This window comes from Notolepis coatsorum, assembly GCF_963971535.1.
Source record: "Notolepis coatsorum genome assembly, chromosome: 9".
Lineage (NCBI taxonomy): Eukaryota > Metazoa > Chordata > Actinopteri > Aulopiformes > Paralepididae > Notolepis > Notolepis coatsorum.
The window spans coordinates 130,387,848-130,408,544 of NC_140173.1; the positions used below are offsets into that span (position 1 = coordinate 130,387,848).

The 20,697-nt window shown below is 43.2% G+C and overlaps 1 protein-coding gene across 1 annotated transcript in view; it reads right to left on the reverse strand.

Annotated features, from left to right (window-relative positions):
• LOC311234755 (protein FAM13A-like) overlaps positions 1 to 20,697 on the reverse strand; it is a 68,663-nt gene that overhangs the window by 45,262 nt on the left and 2,704 nt on the right. The window contains exons 3-5 of the mRNA XM_084321998.1: positions 19,438 to 19,650; positions 14,657 to 14,837; positions 137 to 335 (exon numbers count right to left, since the gene is read on the reverse strand). Of these exons, the coding sequence (XP_084178124.1) occupies positions 137 to 335; positions 14,657 to 14,837; positions 19,438 to 19,650 (593 nt within the window). The remainder of the gene's footprint in view (positions 1 to 136; positions 336 to 14,656; positions 14,838 to 19,437; positions 19,651 to 20,697) is intronic.

Below are 20,697 nucleotides of genomic sequence, written 5' to 3' on the forward strand. Positions count from 1 at the left end.
TTTTGCAGTTTACTCATCTTTCTTTCATGTATGCTTGCTGATCCCTTCATGTAACAGACAGACCTAGACCTAGATGTTCCACAAACACAACCCATTGTTCAACTCAAAGGTGGGGGAGGAGGAGGAGACATCTCACCTCCAAGTCAGACAGAGCAGACAGAGCGGGTGGAGGAGGCGATGAGGAGGGGGTGGTGGTGGCGGTGGTGGTGGCGGAGGTGTCCCTGAGGAGAACTTCGGGGGGACGTACGAAGAGGACGGACTGATGCTGGAGGAGGTGGAGCAAGAGGGTGTTACACACATTCTGCTCCTCCAGCATCCTGGGTCCTGCTGGAACGCTGAGGAGGAGGAGGAGAGCGAGGGAACACATCAACACTGAGCATTAATAATGTAATGACGACGCTAAATGCTTTATATTCTCGTCTTTAAGTAATACAGGTAATACGTAACGACAAGAGAGAATGAAACGAGAGCTCAAATTCACCACACTGCTCGATAAGAGTGGTGACTGACAATACAAGCGCTGGCAAAGAGCAGAACCCTCCTGAGAAGGTGTTTGTGGAGCTGCTAATGACAGCCCCCCCTAGTGTCCTGTAACGTGTATGGCAGGTCATAGAGAGATCGAGCAGGAAAGAACACCCCGACAAGTTGGATGCTTTCTACATGGCATCCTACATCAAGATGCATCGACACCCTGCACCCCAGTGTGAGACAAGATGCATCAACACCCTACATTCCAGTGTGAGACAAGATGCATCAACACTCTGCACCCCAGTGTGAGACAAGATGCAGCAACACTCTGCACCCCAGTGTGAGACAAGATGCATCAACACCCTGCACCCCAGTGTGAGACAAGATGCAGCAACACCCTGCACCCCCAGTGTGAGACAAGATGCATCGACACCCTGCACCCCAGTGTGAGACAAGATGCAGCAACACCCTGCACCCCAGTGTGAGACAAGATGCATCAACACTCTGCACCCCAGTGTGAGACAAGATGCAGCAACACCCTGCACCCCAGTGTGAGACAAGATGCAGCAACACTCTGCACCCCAGTGTGAGACAAGATGCAGCAACACCCTGCACCCCAGTGTGAGACAAGATGCATCAACACCCTGCACCCCAGTGTGAGACAAGTCTTTGAGATGATTATAGTAGTACTACTACTCACATCCCCCATGGTTGTTTATAGACATCTACAATCAATCAAGACTGAAGTGAGTATGCCAGTGGCTCAGGAGGTAAGAGCGGTCGCCTGGTAATCTGAAGGTACCCGGTTCGATTCCAGCTCCTTCCGGCAGCCTGCTGAAGTGTCCTTGAGCAAGACGCTTAACCCCTTAGTCTATTTGCCATCCCATAGAGCCCCATTGTGAACCCGGAAATTTCGGAACCACCAACGTTTTATGATGGATATGGATAGTACGGATCCCCAGCACTCAGAAACTGCCGGATGCTAAATTGTAAATGTTGGGCAACTTTTTGTATTTGCATAATTAACATACATTTGCATAATCGCCTAAATGGATAAATCGCAGAAACTACTTGATCAATTTCAACAATGTTGGAGTTGTTTTGGGGGTTATTCGGGATACTGAATCCATTTATGATACTTAAGAGAAGAAAAAAAGTTTCAAAATTGCTATATTTACTGGAAATTACCATATTTTGGTGCAATCCTTTATGAATTTTCTGTTTATAAATGTTTCAGAAGATGCAGAATTTATAGATAATTTTCATGGAATGTTCAATTGTAAACAGAATGATAATAATAATAATAACTTCAATTTGTAGAGCGCCTAATGGGGTACTCTAGGTGCTTATGCTTGGTTACTGGGGTAACTGCTGCAGTTGAGCTCTGCCATGAGTTCACGTGGCAGCGGAGCAGTTTGCTGCCACAACTAGAAACTATTCTATTGGATTTTTGTATGTGACTGTTACCTTATAAAATGTCCTCAGAACCCCAGTTCCTAGCCTTGACTGAGACTTCAGTGTGCTAATCGTTAACGCAAAACTTCCAAGTGAGTAGTGGCTAATTTGCACCATGATCTCATTCCTACTGTGGCAACGAGCAACTGCAGCTGCAGAAAATACAGACCCCTGATTTTCAAGGATTGTTGTTGTGCAAGTAACTTGAGAAAATAGAAACAGATACACAAACTGTGGTTTTATTACTATCCAATAACAAACACTGAATATAATATGATCACAAGCTGTAGTAAGCCAGCTCTTAGGGTTAACGTTAGCCATCCGACAGTAACTAATGTTAATGCATAGCTAGTTAGCTATGTTAGCAATGTATGTCATGATATGAATGTGTGATTATAACCTGTTATTACCTAGCCTCGCATCACCAGGCTCTATCCCTCGTCACACAGAGAAGCATCAAGTTTGATTCTAAGTATTCATATGGTACTTTTGCTCTCCTTAATGTAGAATTGTGTGATAGAATATCTGAGGCACTGAGGCAGAGAAAGAGACCCAAAAGGTAATGCAAATACCAGTCAAGTTCATGTAGGATACCAATAACATGGGAAATACATGTTTTCATTAGAATAGTGAACAGCCCGTCTGAAATGTACATCCTGGCAATGTATCCAGAGTGTGTAGAGATGGAGGATACAAATAGTGCATTCTTCTCTTGTTAATTTCAGATTGACATGTCAAGGAAGAAATGCCTATTCGAGCCCTGTGACGGCAAGGACAATGACTTCAAGACATCTGGACCAAAAGGCATTACAGCTTTGCTTCAGAGGAGTGAAGAGCTTGACGATTCAGCTACAACTGAGACTTTATCGAACATCATTGCTACCCATGGTGTGTCCGCCTCTGTAGTTTGTCACAAATCATGTTATAGCTCATATACCTAAGTCTAGAAATGCAACCAAACGCAAGCTCAGCTCAGCTAGGGAAACGTATGTCTCGTTCTCATGCCTTTGAGTTTTCTAAACAATGTCTGTTTTGTGGTATCTTTTGCGAACCCAAAGACACCAATCACCCTGATAGATGGAAGCCAGTGAAACAATGCCGGACTGTTGAGAGACCAGGAAAGTCATCCTTCAAAAACATTTGTCAGAGTTACATGATATATATGTAGCCAACTCCGGGCACCTCTCTGCAGTAAGCAGATACTTGTGACTTTTATGGTGATGCTGTAGTTGTCATGAGGGTGGAAGGGTGCCAGACTATTGTCGATGAGTTGTTATGAAGAGCTGGCTAATCCAGGAACAAAGTGTGGTTTGGTAAACCACAATCCATATCTTCCTCATTCCTGGTTGTGTCTGTGTGAAATCTCGATGAGTTGTTGTGAAGAGCTGGCTACAATCCAGGAACAAAGTGTGGTTTGGTAAACCACAATCCATATCTTCCTCATTCCTGGTTGTGTCTGTGTGAAATCTCTCCCCAAACAGGTTCAAATGTTCTCGAGGTCATGTCCTACAAAGTATCCTCTATACAGTCTGCCCCATTGTTCTGACAAGGATTATTACGTTCCTTTTGGCCTCCTTGCTGAGTCTGACGTGGACGAGAAACCCATATATAGGCCTAGTTATCAAATTCTTGGTTTGCAATGGTTTTGCACCTTGTGGGTAAATAAAACCCAGTTTTCATCTACAACTCGTGTTTCCTCATTGTCTCACTGCTTGGTCCCTAACAATGAGAAATGGGCATTCTAAACACTCTGTGCAAGGCCTCTATTAGGCGGTAAATTGTTCTTTGTTTTCACAATGTGTGCCCTCTATCGTATCAAGATACATATTCCATGTGTATGGAATAACACTCACCTTTAACATTCACTTTAAACACTTTTTAACACTACACCATATTGTATCTATTTATTAGTAAACGATTTGCACTACCTCTCTAACTCATCTTTGCATTTGTTTGCATTGTGTACTGCATATTTTATTATTTTGTATTGTGTTTGGTCTTTATTCTTTTTACTTTTTTACTGTCTGAAGCACAATCTCAGGGGGCTCATACAGAACCAAGCATTTCACTGTAATGTCATGTACCTTATATGTGACAAATAAGCTGGTCAGGAAGGCAGTAACATGGTGGGAGTGGAGCTAGACTCTTCCTCTGTCAGAGAGGAAGAGCCTTGCTAAGCTCCACGCCATCATGGACAACCCCTTCCACACGCTATACACAGACTTGGCTGATAGAAGGAGCATGTTCAGTGTTAGACTAGATGCAACACTGAACGGCACAGGAAGTCCTTAATTCCAACAGCCATCAGAGTATACAATGCATCACTGTGCCTCACTGTCTCACCACAGAGTGACAGTACAAACTCCGGTAATCTTCCTGGACTTTTGACTTCTTATTTTTACATATACACTTAAACATTTGTATATTTTAGAATGTATATATTTTAGAATGTATATCCCGGACTGTATTTTTATTGTTATTTGTGATTTTTGACTACCTAAACTTTACGCAACATAGGGGAGGAGCAAACATAGCTTGCATAGCAGCCTTCTAAACTCTAATTTGAAAATTACCTTGAAGAAAAGGTTTTCTGCCAGTGAAGTTTTGTCACAGATATTTGACGGTGAAAGTGACATAGGAGAGAATGTGTCTGAGACCCTGATTATGAGGCGTCCTCCTCTGATGAGAATGAGACCCTTAGTGCAGATGCTCCTGTTGTCTCTCAACCACAAGCAGACACGTTACTTTCCAAAAACGGAAGGTTAGCATGGTCCCACTCCCCACTTGAACAACATAATATATATTATCATGTATGTATAATTGGGTGGGTGGGGGGGAGTAGGGGTAATGTTTTATTTAAATGGTTATTTAGGTAATCAACAAAGTAACATGAAGCACCTGAAACATACATTTGGGTAACACTTTTGATTATGATCATTTTCTGGAGGTTTAAACTGCTGGGGTCAAAATGTCCCCAAGGATAAAGAGTGTAAAGTCAATTTGAGGATAACAGGAGGGTTAACAAAACCATTTCAAATCATTTTAGCCCTGCTAGATAGAGGTAGCAAATAACTAAGGATGGCAATCATAATAATAAATGTTATTTGTACAACTTCCATACAAGAATTGCAGCCCAAAGTGCTTCACAGCAGAAAATACACTAGAATACACCAAATGAGCATAAAATAGACAGAATAAATGCAATGCAGAAAATAAAAAGAAGTAGATGATTGTAGTGTTCTTGGGGGCATGTAGTTGACAAGAAAATTGCCAATATAGCTTGGTCTGGTTCCATTTAGGGCTTTGTACATAAGGAAGAGGACCTTCAAATCAATTTTAAATGTTACCGGAAGCCAGTGCAGGGTAGCTAACACTGGACTAATGTCCTCTCTCCTCTTGGTTCTAGTTACAGTAATAGCCTAGCTGAGAGTTGAATAAGCTGAAGTATTTTCTTCAGTCGGCTTGGAATAAAGTCGTGGATCCGTTTTTCAGCATCCTTTTGATTTATAAATGGTTGTACTTTAGCTTTGTTTCTAAGGTGGAAGAATTATGTTTTTGTCACCTTGTTAATGTGGGACTTAAAGCTTACAGTAGACCTGAGTCTATGATAAGCAAGACTTGTAAGCAAGGAGTAAGTTTCCCAATAATATTATTCAGCAGAATTTCTCTTGAAATTGAAATTTGATAAATTCCAGTAAATATTGCAATTCCGAAACTCTTGAGTATCATAAATGGATTCAGCATCCCGAATAACCCCCAAAACCACTCCAACATTGTTGAAATTGATCAAGTAGTTTCCGAGATTTGACCATTTAGGCGATTATACAAACGTATGCTAATTATGCAAATAAAAAAAGTTGCCCAACATGTACAACTTAGCATCCGGCAGTTTCTAAGTGCTGGTGACCCATACTATCCATATCTATCATAAAAGTTTGGTGGTTCCAAAATTTCCGGGTTCATTGTGTTGGCAAATAGACTACCTAACTGCTCCCGATGAGCAGATTGGCACCTTGCATGGTTGCCTCCGCCGTCGGCGTGGGAATGGATGGATGTGAGGTGAGTGCTTTTGGATAAAAGCCGCTATATAAATGCAGTCCATTTACCATTTACCAGTGGGTTTGAGTCCGGCAGCCCATGAGGCTTGTTGCACATCTGTCTCTCTACTGCTCTATACTGTCAAATGAAGCAGACTGTCATTAACTAGTTCAACTAACAAACTGAACCTCTCTGACACAGGGCTGAATGTTGGCCTGTAAAATCACACCTCTGCTCAACCAATGTAAGAGCAGCTGAGAGTGTCACGGTGGGCAGGTGTGTGGAACCCAAGTGCAGGACAGATGGATAGACAGGAGGCACGTGTTGATTCTCCAAACAAAAGGCTCTTTGTTTATTGTATTGTATACGACGCATACAGAATATGAGAGACGTACTCTCGTCTCTAAAAAACAGGGAAAATAAAAGAGAGACAAAACACGTTATCACGAAAACACTTTAAGCGGGCTACACGTCAAAACAGGGAAAGCAAGGGGGAGAAAACACTGTCTCCAAAACGAGGCACAAAACAAAAGACATCGGACGACGGTGCTACGTAAGCACATAACAGGGTAAACAAGCGAGAACGATACGATACAATATCAAGGACAAACCAACTTATCCTCCGAGACGGGAGCGATGAGCGTTTCTTCACGAAGTGTACTTGCGGTAATGTTCAGTGAACGACTAATAGCAAACAAGGAGGAGGACATATAAAGCAGAGTAAACTATACACACCAGGTACCAATCAGGGCAATCAGGGCAGAAAGACAGGTGATTACCACTGGGCAACGCCAGGGGCTTTTGCTCCCAGGTGAGAGCAAAACCCCAAACGTTACAGAGAGGGTTTCATGTGATTGACTGAAGCAGCATCATATCCCAGCACAGACCATTTTGCCCCAGAATGCAAATAAATTTGGAGTGGCCAAGAACTAGTCTGATCACGGAACAAGGCCTTCAACCTCCATCAGGGGGGGGGGGCCTCGTCGTCCTGTAGGGGGCACCGGAACTCCGTGCCATACCTAGCATGACATGATTGCTCAAGAGGCCCCTGCCATGACAGGACATGATTGTGTGTTCCTCTTCAGCGATGGGACCCATATCCGACCTACACCATCATTTAATATTAAACCCTTTTCATCACTTAGATTTTGTGAAGTATCTGATAGTTGAACTAAATATGGGCAAGAATAGCCAATTCCGTTAAAAACAGCTCCACGTGTCACCATCGCAATTCTCTGTTGACCTTTATGGAAGCAAAGTCTCTAGGGACAAAATAACAGAGGCTCCTTGCAACAGTTCTTCCCACATGGTTTGAATTCCAGAGATATGATTATCTGCTGCTCCCACGTCTACACAAGGAAGGAAGAGGCCGACGGGAGAGAAACATCTGCATGTGTTTACCTGGAAGCAGACGTTTGCTTTGACTTTGAAATCTTTACTTCGAACATGTAAATACAAACAAAATAAAACAAAAACAAATCATTAATCTCTGCAATGAAAAAAAAAATTAAACATTTAAAAAAATATAGAAAAAGAGAACATAACTCAATTTACATGTTCGAAAAGGAGTAGGAAGAAGTATACACTTATTTAATCCTACCCCTTTTCCACTACTCAAAATGAATATAATTCCTTACTAATTTAAAACCTTACAAAACAAATATATATATATACAAATAATATATGCAAAACATTAAAAAAAAAATTAAAACATGAAAAAAAACTCTGTTTGAATTGTCTTATATTTGGACATTGCTTAAGCAGAACATACAGACTGTTCCACAGTTACAGTGTCTTAAGGGGAGACCACCCCCCTAGATAGGGAAAAATAATAATAAAGGATGAAATCATTTGCAAACATCTTAATTGTTTAGAATAGTCAAAAAAAGAGAAAAACGTATTAAAAATGTTTTGGTCGCCTAATTTTATTACCCAAAGGGGGCGTGGTCTATTCAAAATGGCCCCTTTTTGCATGTTAAATGGATGATATATAGATATTTTTTCATGGTTTTTCATGTTACTACATTAAATACTGAACTTTTTGCTAGAGGATTTTTTTATATGCCACCCGAACAGGAATTTATGACCTTTTATGACCCCTAGTTATAATTTTTTTTTTAAATTGCATACATTTTTTGTATAAAATGATATATCAAAAAATCCTCTAGCAAAAAGTTGTGGTATATGGATAGGAGGAAACGTGGCCAGTTTGGTGTGTGGAGGTACTAGAGAAATTGAGATTTTTTTGTTTTATGTGTAATACAAACTCATAAAATCTCGTTTTGAGAAAAACGCCTTTAAAGTTTTGTATTGTCTGTAAATCAGGCTATGTATGACATATCAACAAACCATTTGGCACAAAGAAGCAGGATATAGATATGAATAAAGGTGGAAAGTTTGGTGTGTGTAGATGCTAGGGAAATGGTACATGTCTACCCTTTGGGAAAATGCCTTCAAAGTTCTGTATTGTAAAATGCCATACATTTTTTTTGAAACCGCTATTTACAAACACAACACCCAATCAAACCATTAGTAATAGACAACCTAAACACATGCCTGATAACTGAATAACATAATGACATAATAATAATGATGTAGTAGTAGTAACAGTTTAGTAACAAACAACACAACCGATTACTGTACCCCCTAATAGGCAAGAAAAATATTTCAAGAGGCACTTCCCCATTCGATATGTGCACATTTATGGAGGCAATCATGCTAAATGAAGCAAAATAAGCAACGAAATGTGTTTTTTTTTTACATTTTCTTGTCACTAGTTTGAAAGAAGACATGTAAGGGGGCAACATTATACAAAAATCTCAAAATTGCCCCAAAATCAGGAAAATTGTATTTTAGGTGGGTGGTCTCTTAAGTAGTAGGTACACTAAGAACTTTTAAATTGAGTTCTCCCCTCAGATTATAACCCCCCTCTCTTTCAAACAACAGTTTTTGAATGTTTCCTGGAAGTACATTACCTTTTGCTTTATACATTATTTGTGCTGTTTTAAATTCCACAACATCAGTTAACTTTAATGTTTTTGACTTTAAAAATTTTATGTTTGTGTGATCACGATATCCTGCATTTTGTGAACTATCCTTATGGCTCTTTTTGGAGTATAAAAAGTGGTTGTAGTGTAGAATTATAAGTGTAGAGAGTGTAGAGTGATTTTTTTTTATCGAGAATGTGCTTTGCTTTACTCATGACTGAAAGGCTTCTCGACAGTTTGGACATGTTTTTTCATAAACTCTTTCAATAATCACATCATTTATTTTAACTTGTACTTGAGTATTTAATCTACATTTCATTGTGTGTTGCTTGCCATCTGCTCGCTTGGTTTTTGTTTATTTTTTGGTCTAATTTGGTGCAACAGAAAAGGTACAGCAAAGTTTCACACACACACACACACACACACACACACACACACACACACACACACGCACGCGCACACACACACACGCACACACACACACGCACACATGCACACACGCACACACACACACACACAAATTCAAGGAATAAGAATGTGAAACATTTGTGTATTAATAGGTGTTTGTCTGCATGGAAAGAGGCACGTGGGCAGGCAAGCAGGTCAAGCAAGCAGGCGAGCCGGCCGGTACAGGACGTGACCAGGCTGTCACGAGCCTTACATAACAGATGAATGGGGTATGAGAGGCATGTGAGCGGAGAGAGAGAGAGAGAGAGAGAGAGAGAGAGAGAGAGAGAGAGAGAGAGAGAGAGAGAGAGAGAGAGAGAGAGAGAGAGAGAGAGACATTAGGGGGTGCGTGTGAAGTACAGGGGGAGGGGGGGTGATAAGCAGGCCTGTCCTAAGTTGAGTAAATTGTGTATGTTGTGACTACATTACAGTATGTGCATTACAGTACACTCCTCCAGTCATACGGCTACTGTAGGACAAACCTGGTCTGTGGCCAGTTTTTATTGCAATAGCACATGTACGATTACAATCTGTGTATACAACTTTCTACAAAATGCCTACATAAATACATCTACAGTATGTATGCTTATCCACTCTTCCTCTTCTCCCTTTACATGTTACCGCTGGGTGATATCATCAGAGAACATAATGTAGATTTCCATAGCTATGCGGATGATACACAACTGTACATATCTGCTGAACCAAATGATACAGCGATTAGCTCCATTACAGACTGCTTACTGGCGAGAGTAACACCCCTACACAAAAAGGGCAGTAAATTAGACCCAGGCAACTACCGCCCTGTTTCTATCCTTACCTCCATCTCGAAAGTCATGGAAAAAATAGTCTACGAACAGGTCGAAAAGTACCTCGCGGAAAAAAATCTAATCTACGAATTCCAATCTGGCTTCAGAACATCCCACTCCACTGACACATGCCTTCTCTATTTAAACGACCACATCAAACAAGAGGTGGACGCGGGCAAATACTGCGGCATGGTCATGCTGGACCTACAAAAGGCCTTCGGCACTGTCAATCACACCATTCTGATTGACAAGCTAAAAGCAATTGGTTTTGGTAGTCTATCAGTGAGCTGGTGGAGGTAAACGGTACCCTATCCCCCCCCCTCACAGTGAGCTGTGGTGTTCCACAAGGAAGCATACTAGGACTGCTACTGTTCCTAATTTATGCAAATGACATGTCGTCAGCTTGTGACTGCAACTTGTTCCTGTTTGCGGACGACTCAGCCCTGCTGGTCTCTGACAAGAACAAGTTACAGGTTGAAAAAACCCTCAGCTCGGAACTAGGCAAAATCTGCATATGGCTCGCTGATAACAAACTATCATTACACATGGGCAAAACAGAGTCCATTCTCTTCGGTTCAAATAACAAACTCAGCAAGACCGACGGCTTCTCAGTTACAGTGGGTGACAATATTGTCACAAGGAAAGAAGAAATTACCTACCTGGGCTCCATCCTAGAGGCAAATCTTTCCTGTGACAAAATGGCATCCAATGTAATAAAAAAAGTCAACCAACGAACTCGATTCTTGTACCGGATCTCCTCACTGGTAAACAAGAATACCCTGAAGACTCTGGCAGGAGCACTCATTCAAGGGTACTACGACTATGCTTGCACCTCATGGTACCAAAGCACCTCAAAGGCGCTAAAAACAAAATTACAAACATCTCAAAACAAACTGGTCAGACTACTGCTTGACCTTACTCCTAGAACCCACCTCACCCCTGCCCACTTTGACAACCTAGGATGGCTTAGAGTAGACGACAGAGTACAGCAACTTGCAATGGGCCTGGTCTACAAGATACACTACACGACCAAGGTACCCATGTACATGTCAAAATACTTCCCAAAGGTCAGTGAATACCACGATCACAACACCAGAGGGAGCTCCACAAATCATGTTAAACCCAGATTCGGCTCAAACAAGGGACTAAACACGTTTCGCAATTATGTCACATCAATGTGGAACGCCATACCCAAAGCTGTAAAGGAATGTGAATCACTACCCACTTTCAAAAAACACCTACGGGAGACTGCAATTCGAAACTGGCCCCTGTAAATGTCCTAACCCAACCCCCTCCAATGTACAGTAAATGACCAAGTATGGTTTTGTCAATATTCCAATGTACAGTTTTGCTTGTACAGTTGTACAGTCCAGTATAGTCCAGTCTTAGCTGCTTTACACTGGCTTCCTGTGACATTTAGAATTGACTTTAAGGTCCTTCTCCTTACATACAAAGCTCTAAATGGACAGGGACCTAGCTACATCGCCAACACTCTAATAAATTACACGCCAGCAAGAACACTGCGATCATCAGCTGCTGGACTACTAGAGGCTCCCAGAAACAGTCAAAAGAGGATCGGTAATGCAGCCTTTATCAACTATGCCCCAAAACTGTGGAACAAACTACCCCAAAACATCAGAGAAGCCAACTCGCTAGACATCTTCAAAAGACAGCTTAAAATCTATCTCTTTGCTCAGGCATTTCAATGAAACATCAGGGATATCCTGACACAAATTGTACTTACCTGCACTATTCTTACCCTGCCTACTTTTATCCACTGCCTCTCAAATTCATGTGTCGGTTCTATGCTAATTTTATCTCACTACCTCCTACTGTATGCACTGTAATTTTAAGAGACATTTTTAAACTGAATCATTTTAAACTATTTTTATTATTTGTATTACTGAAAACTGTAAACAGAGAGCCTATTGGGATGCTAGATCCTAATGTAAAACACTGTGATTTACCATACCTTGCTACCTGTCTATCTTTTTTATGCTCGCTTATGCCTGTATTTTTTACTGTTGTGAAGCACTTTGAACTGCAACCTCTGTATGAAAAGTGCTATACAAATAAAGTTATTATTATTATCCAGTGCAATAGCTTGTGCAATACTGACATGTTGGTGCAACAGGGCAACGTGCAATCTACAATTAATGTGCAATATATTTCAGCACTTACAATACAAGTGCAATAAAATGAGCACATTAGCACTCTGGCACAAGACAAGTCACTTGTCACTCTGTACCTAAAGCACTTTAAACGTATAGTTTTTGCCCCCGGTCTGTCTCGCCACATCGTACATATTGTGTTGTCATTGTCTGTTTCATCTATTGTCTGTTTTTTATGGTTGTGAAGTTTGTGTAGTTTAGTCACTTGTACATGTACTGTTGTCTGTTCCAGTGATTATGAATTGTGTGTACATTTGTAATTTGTCTGCTCTGTTAACATCAACCTGCAAAGGGACTACAGGTGGAAATTAGCCTCTGGCTATAATCTGACAATATGAGAATGTCCCTATACTGTCCCTAAATAAATAAACGTGGATCCGTCGTTGACTGCAGGTGTATTATGAGATTATGAGTGTGGGGGGGGGGGGGGGGGGGGCGGGTGGGGGGGGGGGGGGGGGGGGGCGGGGGGGGGGGGGTGTTACATTCATACCATTGTCATTCTTCACTTCCTCTTTCTGTTTTCATTCCATACAGAGTACAGGACATCCAGCTATCTCTTTTTAGTAACAACCCCCCCCCCCCCCCTCCCGCACGCGCACACGCACACACACACACACACACACACGCACACACATGCGCACACACTGACCCTTCCCATGCACCTAACTGCTGTCCTCTATCACCTCTGTGTTCTCATGTTGTCTCTTGTATTGCTGACATTCACATGACGACAAATCCTGCTGGCACATCATTAGCTCTCAGAGAGGCCACTGTAAGAGGAGGAGGAGAGGGGGAGAGGGTAGGGGGAAGGAGGGGGAAGGAGGAGAGGAAGAGGGGGGAGGAGAGGAGAAGGATTAGGATGAAAGAGGGAATGGGTAGAGGAGAGGGGGAAAGGGTAGGGGGAGGAGAGGAGGACGAAAGGGGGTGTTGACTGGTTCTAAATAAGTCTTTCACAGTAGCACACATTGAGAAGAGTGTGTGCGTGCGTGCGTGCGTGCGTGCGTGCGTGCGTGCGTGCGTGTGTGTGTGTGTGTGCGTGCGTTTGTGTGTGTGTGTGTGTGCGTGCGTGCGTGTGTGTGCGTGCATGAGTGTGTGTGTGTGCAGTGTGCGTGTGTGTGCGTGCGTGTGTGTGTGTGTGTGTGCAGTGTGCGTGTGTGTGAGACTCCCCAGGGGTCATGTCGGTTTACAATAACGGTAGAGTTCTGTAAACAGGAGGGAGCAACAGCTGGGCGAAGACGTCCGTGCTGTTCTGTCTGTCTGCCTATCAGTCAGTCTGTCCATCTGTCTGTCTGTCACCATGACGACCCCCCCCCCCCCCCCCCCCCACAGCCATTTCCTAAAGACAACTCAACCCCCTTCACAGACATGCGAAGCCATGTAGAAATTAAGCTGAACACCCTCATCAATCCCCTGCGGTTGCTTTGAACTAGGCCTGGTGGTTTGTGTGGGTTGCCTGGTTGTCAAACAGAGGCAGAAAAAAGGAGGTATGGCCTATTAGAATATTAAAAAGTATGTCATTATGTATGTATATAATATCTGTCTTTGTGGGCGGCTACGTGGCGTAGTGGGCAAGGCGCTCGCCACGAAATCTGGAGACGCTGGGCTTGCCTGTTCGAGCCCAGCGCTCCACATTTGCTTTCAGTTTAGCTGGTCGTTCATACTAATACACATTGGCCGTATTAGGGGGTGGGAAACTGATGGGTGGGGATCGGGCGTTATGGACAGCGACTCCTACAGGTTGGTTGGTGCGCCTGCGCAGTAGAATCAGGAAGTGTCGGGGGCAGCGTGAGCCTCCCACGCGTTACTCCTCGCCACTGAGAGATCGAGCTGCGCAGGTGAAAAGATGCGACTGCTGTTACCTCAAGTACCGGAGGGGACTTGTGCTATGTATGACTTAGTCCACATTGCAGCCGGCTTGTGGGAGGCAAGAAACAGCGCTCGTGACAGGGGAGGGTTGAATTGGATGATACGAAATTGGGATGGGAGAAAAATATAGAAAATGGGAGAAAAAGTGGATAAAAAAATAATATCTGTCTTTGCAGAGAACATTACGAGGTGTTTTCCGTGCTACAGCAAGCCAAAACTAGATTTGAAGCCAAAATGGCTATATGATTCTGGCTATTTACATTTACTGAAGACATCTCTCTAGCTGGAGCTCGTTTCAAAACCAACTGACTATTTTGTCAGTTGTCAAACCCAGTCGACTAACTTTCGCACAGTTCAAAGTTCATCAGGTATAAATGTACTGTCCTGATCTGAGGGCGTGAATGACGCAGACACTTACTGGAATACACAGGGTCCAAAGATCGTAGCCAGGTTCTCGGCGGGCATGTGATTTGATTGGCTGTGAGAGGCGACCCTGGACAGGAAGTGGATGAGGTAGGAGAGGATGCTGAGGTTGCTGTCGGGGAGGCCGCCAAGATTTTCTCGCAGAGACCGGTTTTGCTCTGCCTCGTCTGCATATTCTGTACAACACAAAACGCATCAGATGTTTCATTTCAGTTCAACACTGTCGCATCAACCATAACTTCTGCATCTCGACAAGGGAATGCATGTGACGCAATTCCAGGGCTTGTTAAGTCACTAAGGGCTTGTTAAGTCACTTAATCATTGAGTCAGAGAGTAACCTAATAGATGGACCTCCCCCGGTAAACATATACACAGACACACACACACACACATAGGGCTGAACAATCAATCACATTTTGAATGAAATCGTAACTGCAATGTTGATCAAGGTCAAATGTTAAAGATTGATCAAGGCTAATTAAATGTACACACAATTACATACACTCTCTCTCTCTCTCTAAGTCAATGTAACTCTGTCTCTCACTCACACAGACACACAGACACACACACACACACACACACACACACATAGATCAACATAGCCTTCACATATCCCACATAAAACACACACACACACACACACACATCCACATAGCCTTCACATATCCCACCTAACACACACACACACTCCCATCCACATAGCTCATCACCGCTATGAAAACCAGAGACAAAAAATGCTCTGAGTTTCGTAAAAGTCAGTCAAAGCTTACTAAAAGCACGAGCAGTGAACTCCAAGCCCACGTGACTGAACTCAAACTAGAAAGAAACAGACTAAGAAACGACGTAAACTCCATGATCAAAACTGCAAAAAAGAATTTCATCAATGACAAAACTGAGGAAAACAAAAACAAACCACGTGAACTTTGGAAATTACTCAATAATCAACTAGGATGCAGTAAAAAACTTAAAACCAGATTCTCAAACATAAACATAAAAACGGACAACACGCTCATCACAGACAAGCTGGATGTAGCCAATTACTTAAACATTTTCTTCACAAACATAGCCACAACACTGGTAAACAAACTACCCTCCCACTCAGGGCTTTATGGGGTAGAACACATAGTAGCTTACTACAAAAACCTAGGGGTCCGCAAGGACGACTTCAAGCTGGAAATGGTAACAACAGATGAGGTACTCAATAAACTGAGCGCCCTCCAGCCTAACAAGGCCACTGGCCATGACAACATCCCCTCCAAATTCCTCAGAGACTCAGCAGCCGCCATCACCCCAATCATCACACACATAATAAACCTCTCCATAAAACAGGGACAAGTCCCCAAGGACTTCAAAATTGCGAGGGTGACCCCTCTGCACAAAAAGGGCAGCAAATTAGACCCAGGCAACTACCGCCCTGTTTCTATTCTCACCTCCATCTCGAAAGTCATGGAAAAAATTGTCTACGAACAGGTCGAAAAGTACCTAGCGGAAAAAAATCGAATCTACGAATTCCAATCTGGCTTCAGAACATCCCACTCCACTGACACATGCCTTCTCTATTTGAATGACCACATCAAACAAGAGGTGGACGCAGGCAAATACTGCGGCATGGTCATGCTGGACCTACAAAAGGCCTTTGACACGGTCAATCACTCCATTCTGATTGACAAGCTAAAAGCAATTGGTTTTGATAGTCTATCAGTGAGCTGGATGCAATCCTACCTTGAGGGGAGGGAACAGATGGTGGAGGTAAACGGTACCCTATCCCCCCCCCTCACAGTGAGCTGTGGTGTTCCACAAGGAAGCATACTAGGACCGCTACTGTTCCTAATTTATGCAAATGACATGTCGTCAGCTTGTGACTGCAACTTGTTCCTGTTTGCGGACGACTCAGCCCTGCTGGTCTCTGACAAGAACAAGTTACAGGTTGAAAAAACCCTCAGCTCGGAACTAGGCAGAATCTGCATATGGCTCGCTGATAACAAACTATCATTACACATGGGCAAAACAGAGTCCATTCTCTTCGGTTCAAATAACAAACTCAGCAAGACCGACGGCTTCTCAGTTACAGTGGGTGACAATATTGTCACAAGGAAAGATGAAATTACCTACCTGGGTTCCATCCTAGAGGCTAATCTCTCCTGTGACAAAATGGCATCCAATGTAATAAAAAAAGTCAACCAACAAACTCGATTCTTGTACCGGATCTCCTCTCTGGTAAACAAGAATACCCTGAAGACTCTGGCAGGAGCACTCATTCAGGGGTACTACGACTATGCTTGCACCTCATGGTACCAAAGCACCTCAAAGGCGCTAAAAACAAAATTACAAACATCTCAAAACAAACTGGTCAGACTACTGCTTGACCTTACTCCTAGAACCCACCTCACCCCTGCCCACTTTGACAACCTAGGATGGCTTAGAGTAGACGACAGAGTACAGCAACTAGCAATGGGCCTGGTCTACAAGATACACTACACGACCAAGGTACCCATGTACATGTCAAAATACTTCCCAAAGGTCAGTGAATACCACGATCACAACACCAGAGGGAGCTCCACAAATCATGTTAAACCCAGATTCGGTTCAAATAAGGGACTAAACACGTTTCGCAATTATGCCACATCAATGTGGAACGCCCTACCCAAAGCTGTAAAGGAATGTGGATCACTACCCACTTTCAAAACCTCTCTCAAGGGACACCTACGGGAGACTGCAATTCAACACTGGCCCCTGTAAATATTCTAACCCAACCCCCTCCAATGTACAGTCATTTACCTAGTATGGTTTTGTCAATAGTCCAATGTACAATTTTGTTTGTTTGTACAGTGTCTCCTCCCCCCCCCTCAATGTACAGTTTTACTTGTTTATATAGTGTGCCCCCCCCCCCACCTCCAATGTAAATTACCCAGTATGGTTGTCAATATCCCAATGTACCCAACCCCCCCCACCCAACCTCCTCCAATGTACAGTTTCTACGTCAATTGTATATACTCCCTTCTCTTGACTCCTTCTGTATCACAAACAGTACTGTATTTGCAAATCTGGTATGTCATAAATGTATAGATGTAGCAGTACTGACTATCTGTATGTCATGTATGTCATAAATGTCCTGATGAATTGAAAATGGGGGACCCTGATGTAAACAAGACGAAAGTCTTTCTCTGGTCTGCATCCCCTTAACAATTGTGTGTATTGAGCTGTACTGTATTGTACCCATTCTGCAATCTGTTAATAAAGTTTTCAATCAATCAATCAAACCTCTTCCAACACCTCCCCTCTGGTATGAGGTTCAGGTCACTAGGTATTCGCACTGTAAGGTTCAATAACAGTTTCTTCCCCAAGGCCATAGAACTGCTTAACTCCAACTCCTCCTAAATTTACCCCCTGCTGTTATGTTTCTTCTGGTCTATGTTACATTGAACTGACATCTATAGTTTTTCGTACCGTACTGTTTCTGTCATGTATTTGTTCTAGGTGGTGTTTTCTGTACTGTACTGTTCCATGTGTCTTTTTTATGTTTTATGTGTTGTATTGTCGCAGCTACCACCTGCAACGTGCTTGAATTCCACCGGCCTGGCCGTGTGGCAATAAAAGGAACTTGAACTTGAACTTGATAGCCTTCTGTCTGCATACCATATTCATCACACACACACACACACACACACACACACACACACACACACACACACACACAGACACACACACACACACACACACACACACACACACACACACACACACACACACACACACACACACACACACACACACACACACACACACACACACACACACACACAGTCACACACAGTCACACACACACACACACACACACACACACACACACACACACACACACACACACACACACACACACACACACGTAGCCTTCTGCCCACATAGCCGTCTCATATTCTGCATACCATATCTATAACTCATAGTCTGCATGTGAAGGTACCATTTAGTTTTGTCTGAACCCCTGTATAAATACTTTGTTAGCTCGCCATTCTACAGAGATCTAGGCTATAGTATAGGGCTCCAGTGCTGTAAGCTAGGCCTCTCGTGTTGCAACATGTCATTCTGTCATTAAACTCTATCCTTAATCAAAGACTCTGTTGTCCTCTTCCATGAATAACCTGTTGAAATGATTCCACATCAGCAAATCTTTGAAATACCATTCTAAATGAAGTATGGTGGTGCTATAGTGATGCCTATTCCACAGACGTGAGACAACATCTTTGTGTACATAAATTGACACATTATTTCATCGATACATAAATGAAATAATGACACACAAAATACCATTCCCCTGTGCGCATCATATCGCAATTGTAAAATATGTCAAAACAACTGCTCCTGTGGTAATAAAGATATTAGTAAGGCCATGCCTTTTTCATTCAGAACTGACTGGCCTAGAAAATTATTATATCCCTTTATGACTTTATAGCTGTGTGCTCATCGAAAGGTATAAATACAAAAGCGACAACCTGGTAGCATCCTTGTTGCCTACAAACAGGAGCTGAACAGACAAGGCCCTGGATTCTTAAACCATGATTATTGGAACGACCGATGGCTCATGAGCCATTCATTAGAGTCCCCCATATTCAAAAGTAGTAATATGCTGTCCCAGAGGAGCCAATTTCATCATTCTAGTCCCTGACTGTACAGTAAGAATTGAACAACTCTTGAGTCTAGGTAAGCTGTCTGCTGCAATGCATGACAAAAGAAATAGCAGCGTGCAATAGACCCGACCGGTCCTAAAACCGACAGTACCTGCGAGGCTGAGGACCAGGTTCTTGCGCTGGGGCTCGGGGACCAGGGGACTGGGCAGCTCCCGGAGGAAAAGCTTCAGGAGGGAAGCCACGATGGGGACGTCTCCCTCCAGCATCAGGTCCACTTTCACCCCACGGTCCCACTGCAGCCTCAGCTGCCTGGTCCGAACGACCGAGCCGGACAGACGGAACAGACCCCTCTGATGAACACCACCTGGGGGGTAGATACCAGTAAAGTCTGATGAACACCACCTGGGGGGTAGATACCAGTAAAGTCTGATGAACACCACCTGGGGGGTAGATACCAGTAAAGTCTGATGAACACCACCTGGGGGGTAGATACCAGTAAAGTCTGATGAACACCACCTGGGGGGTAGATACCAGTAAAGTCTGATGAACACCACCTGGGGGGTAGATACCAGTAAAGTCTGATGAACACCACCTGGGGGGTAGATACCAGTAAAGTCTGATGAACACCACCTGGGGGGTAGATACCAGTAAAGTCTGATGAACACCACCTGGGGGGTAGATACCAGTAAAGTCTGATGAACACCACCTGGGGGGTAGATACCCATAGGCGGCGGGTAATGAAGGCTAGGCTAGGCTAGGCCTACCCAAATCAAATGTTATGCTGGGAATTTTTTAATGTATATTATAATATATGTGCGCAGGCTGCAGCGCAGCATTATATAGGCTACTATATTGTGTGCGTCTTGTGCTGCAGCCCGCTGGCCGGCCAATGTATCAACGGTGAAGGTGTCAATCGGCTAGGTGGCGGCGTTTAACATTCCAAGTACAGGCAGTAACCAATCACGCGTAGGCTCAGGTTAAATAATGTAGCCAATCACATGATCGCCTATGAATAGACTGTCGCCTTTTTTTATGTTGGGCATTGGGGGGTGCGTCAGCTAGGTCGGGAGGTGACGGGGGGTGCACAGCCAAAAAAGTTTGGGAACCGCTGCTCTAAGAGGACATGATGAGAGTCAGAGTTCATCAAATCGTGGACACTTTTTAGAGCTACTGTATGTACATTGTTTTCAAAGCATGATGAGATCTAAATGACGAAAAAACGTTCCCTTCATTGCTGTCAGCACCGCAACTTGTGATTCAAGTTGTGAACGGTCTTTCTCAGCAATGAGGCACATCACATCCGAAACTGGCTAAGAACAACAATGCGCCAGGAGAGACAGACAAAGTTAAAGCAGAAAAGATCATTGATGCCAAGACGAAACGTCTCATTTTGCTGCATTAAGGTAAGACA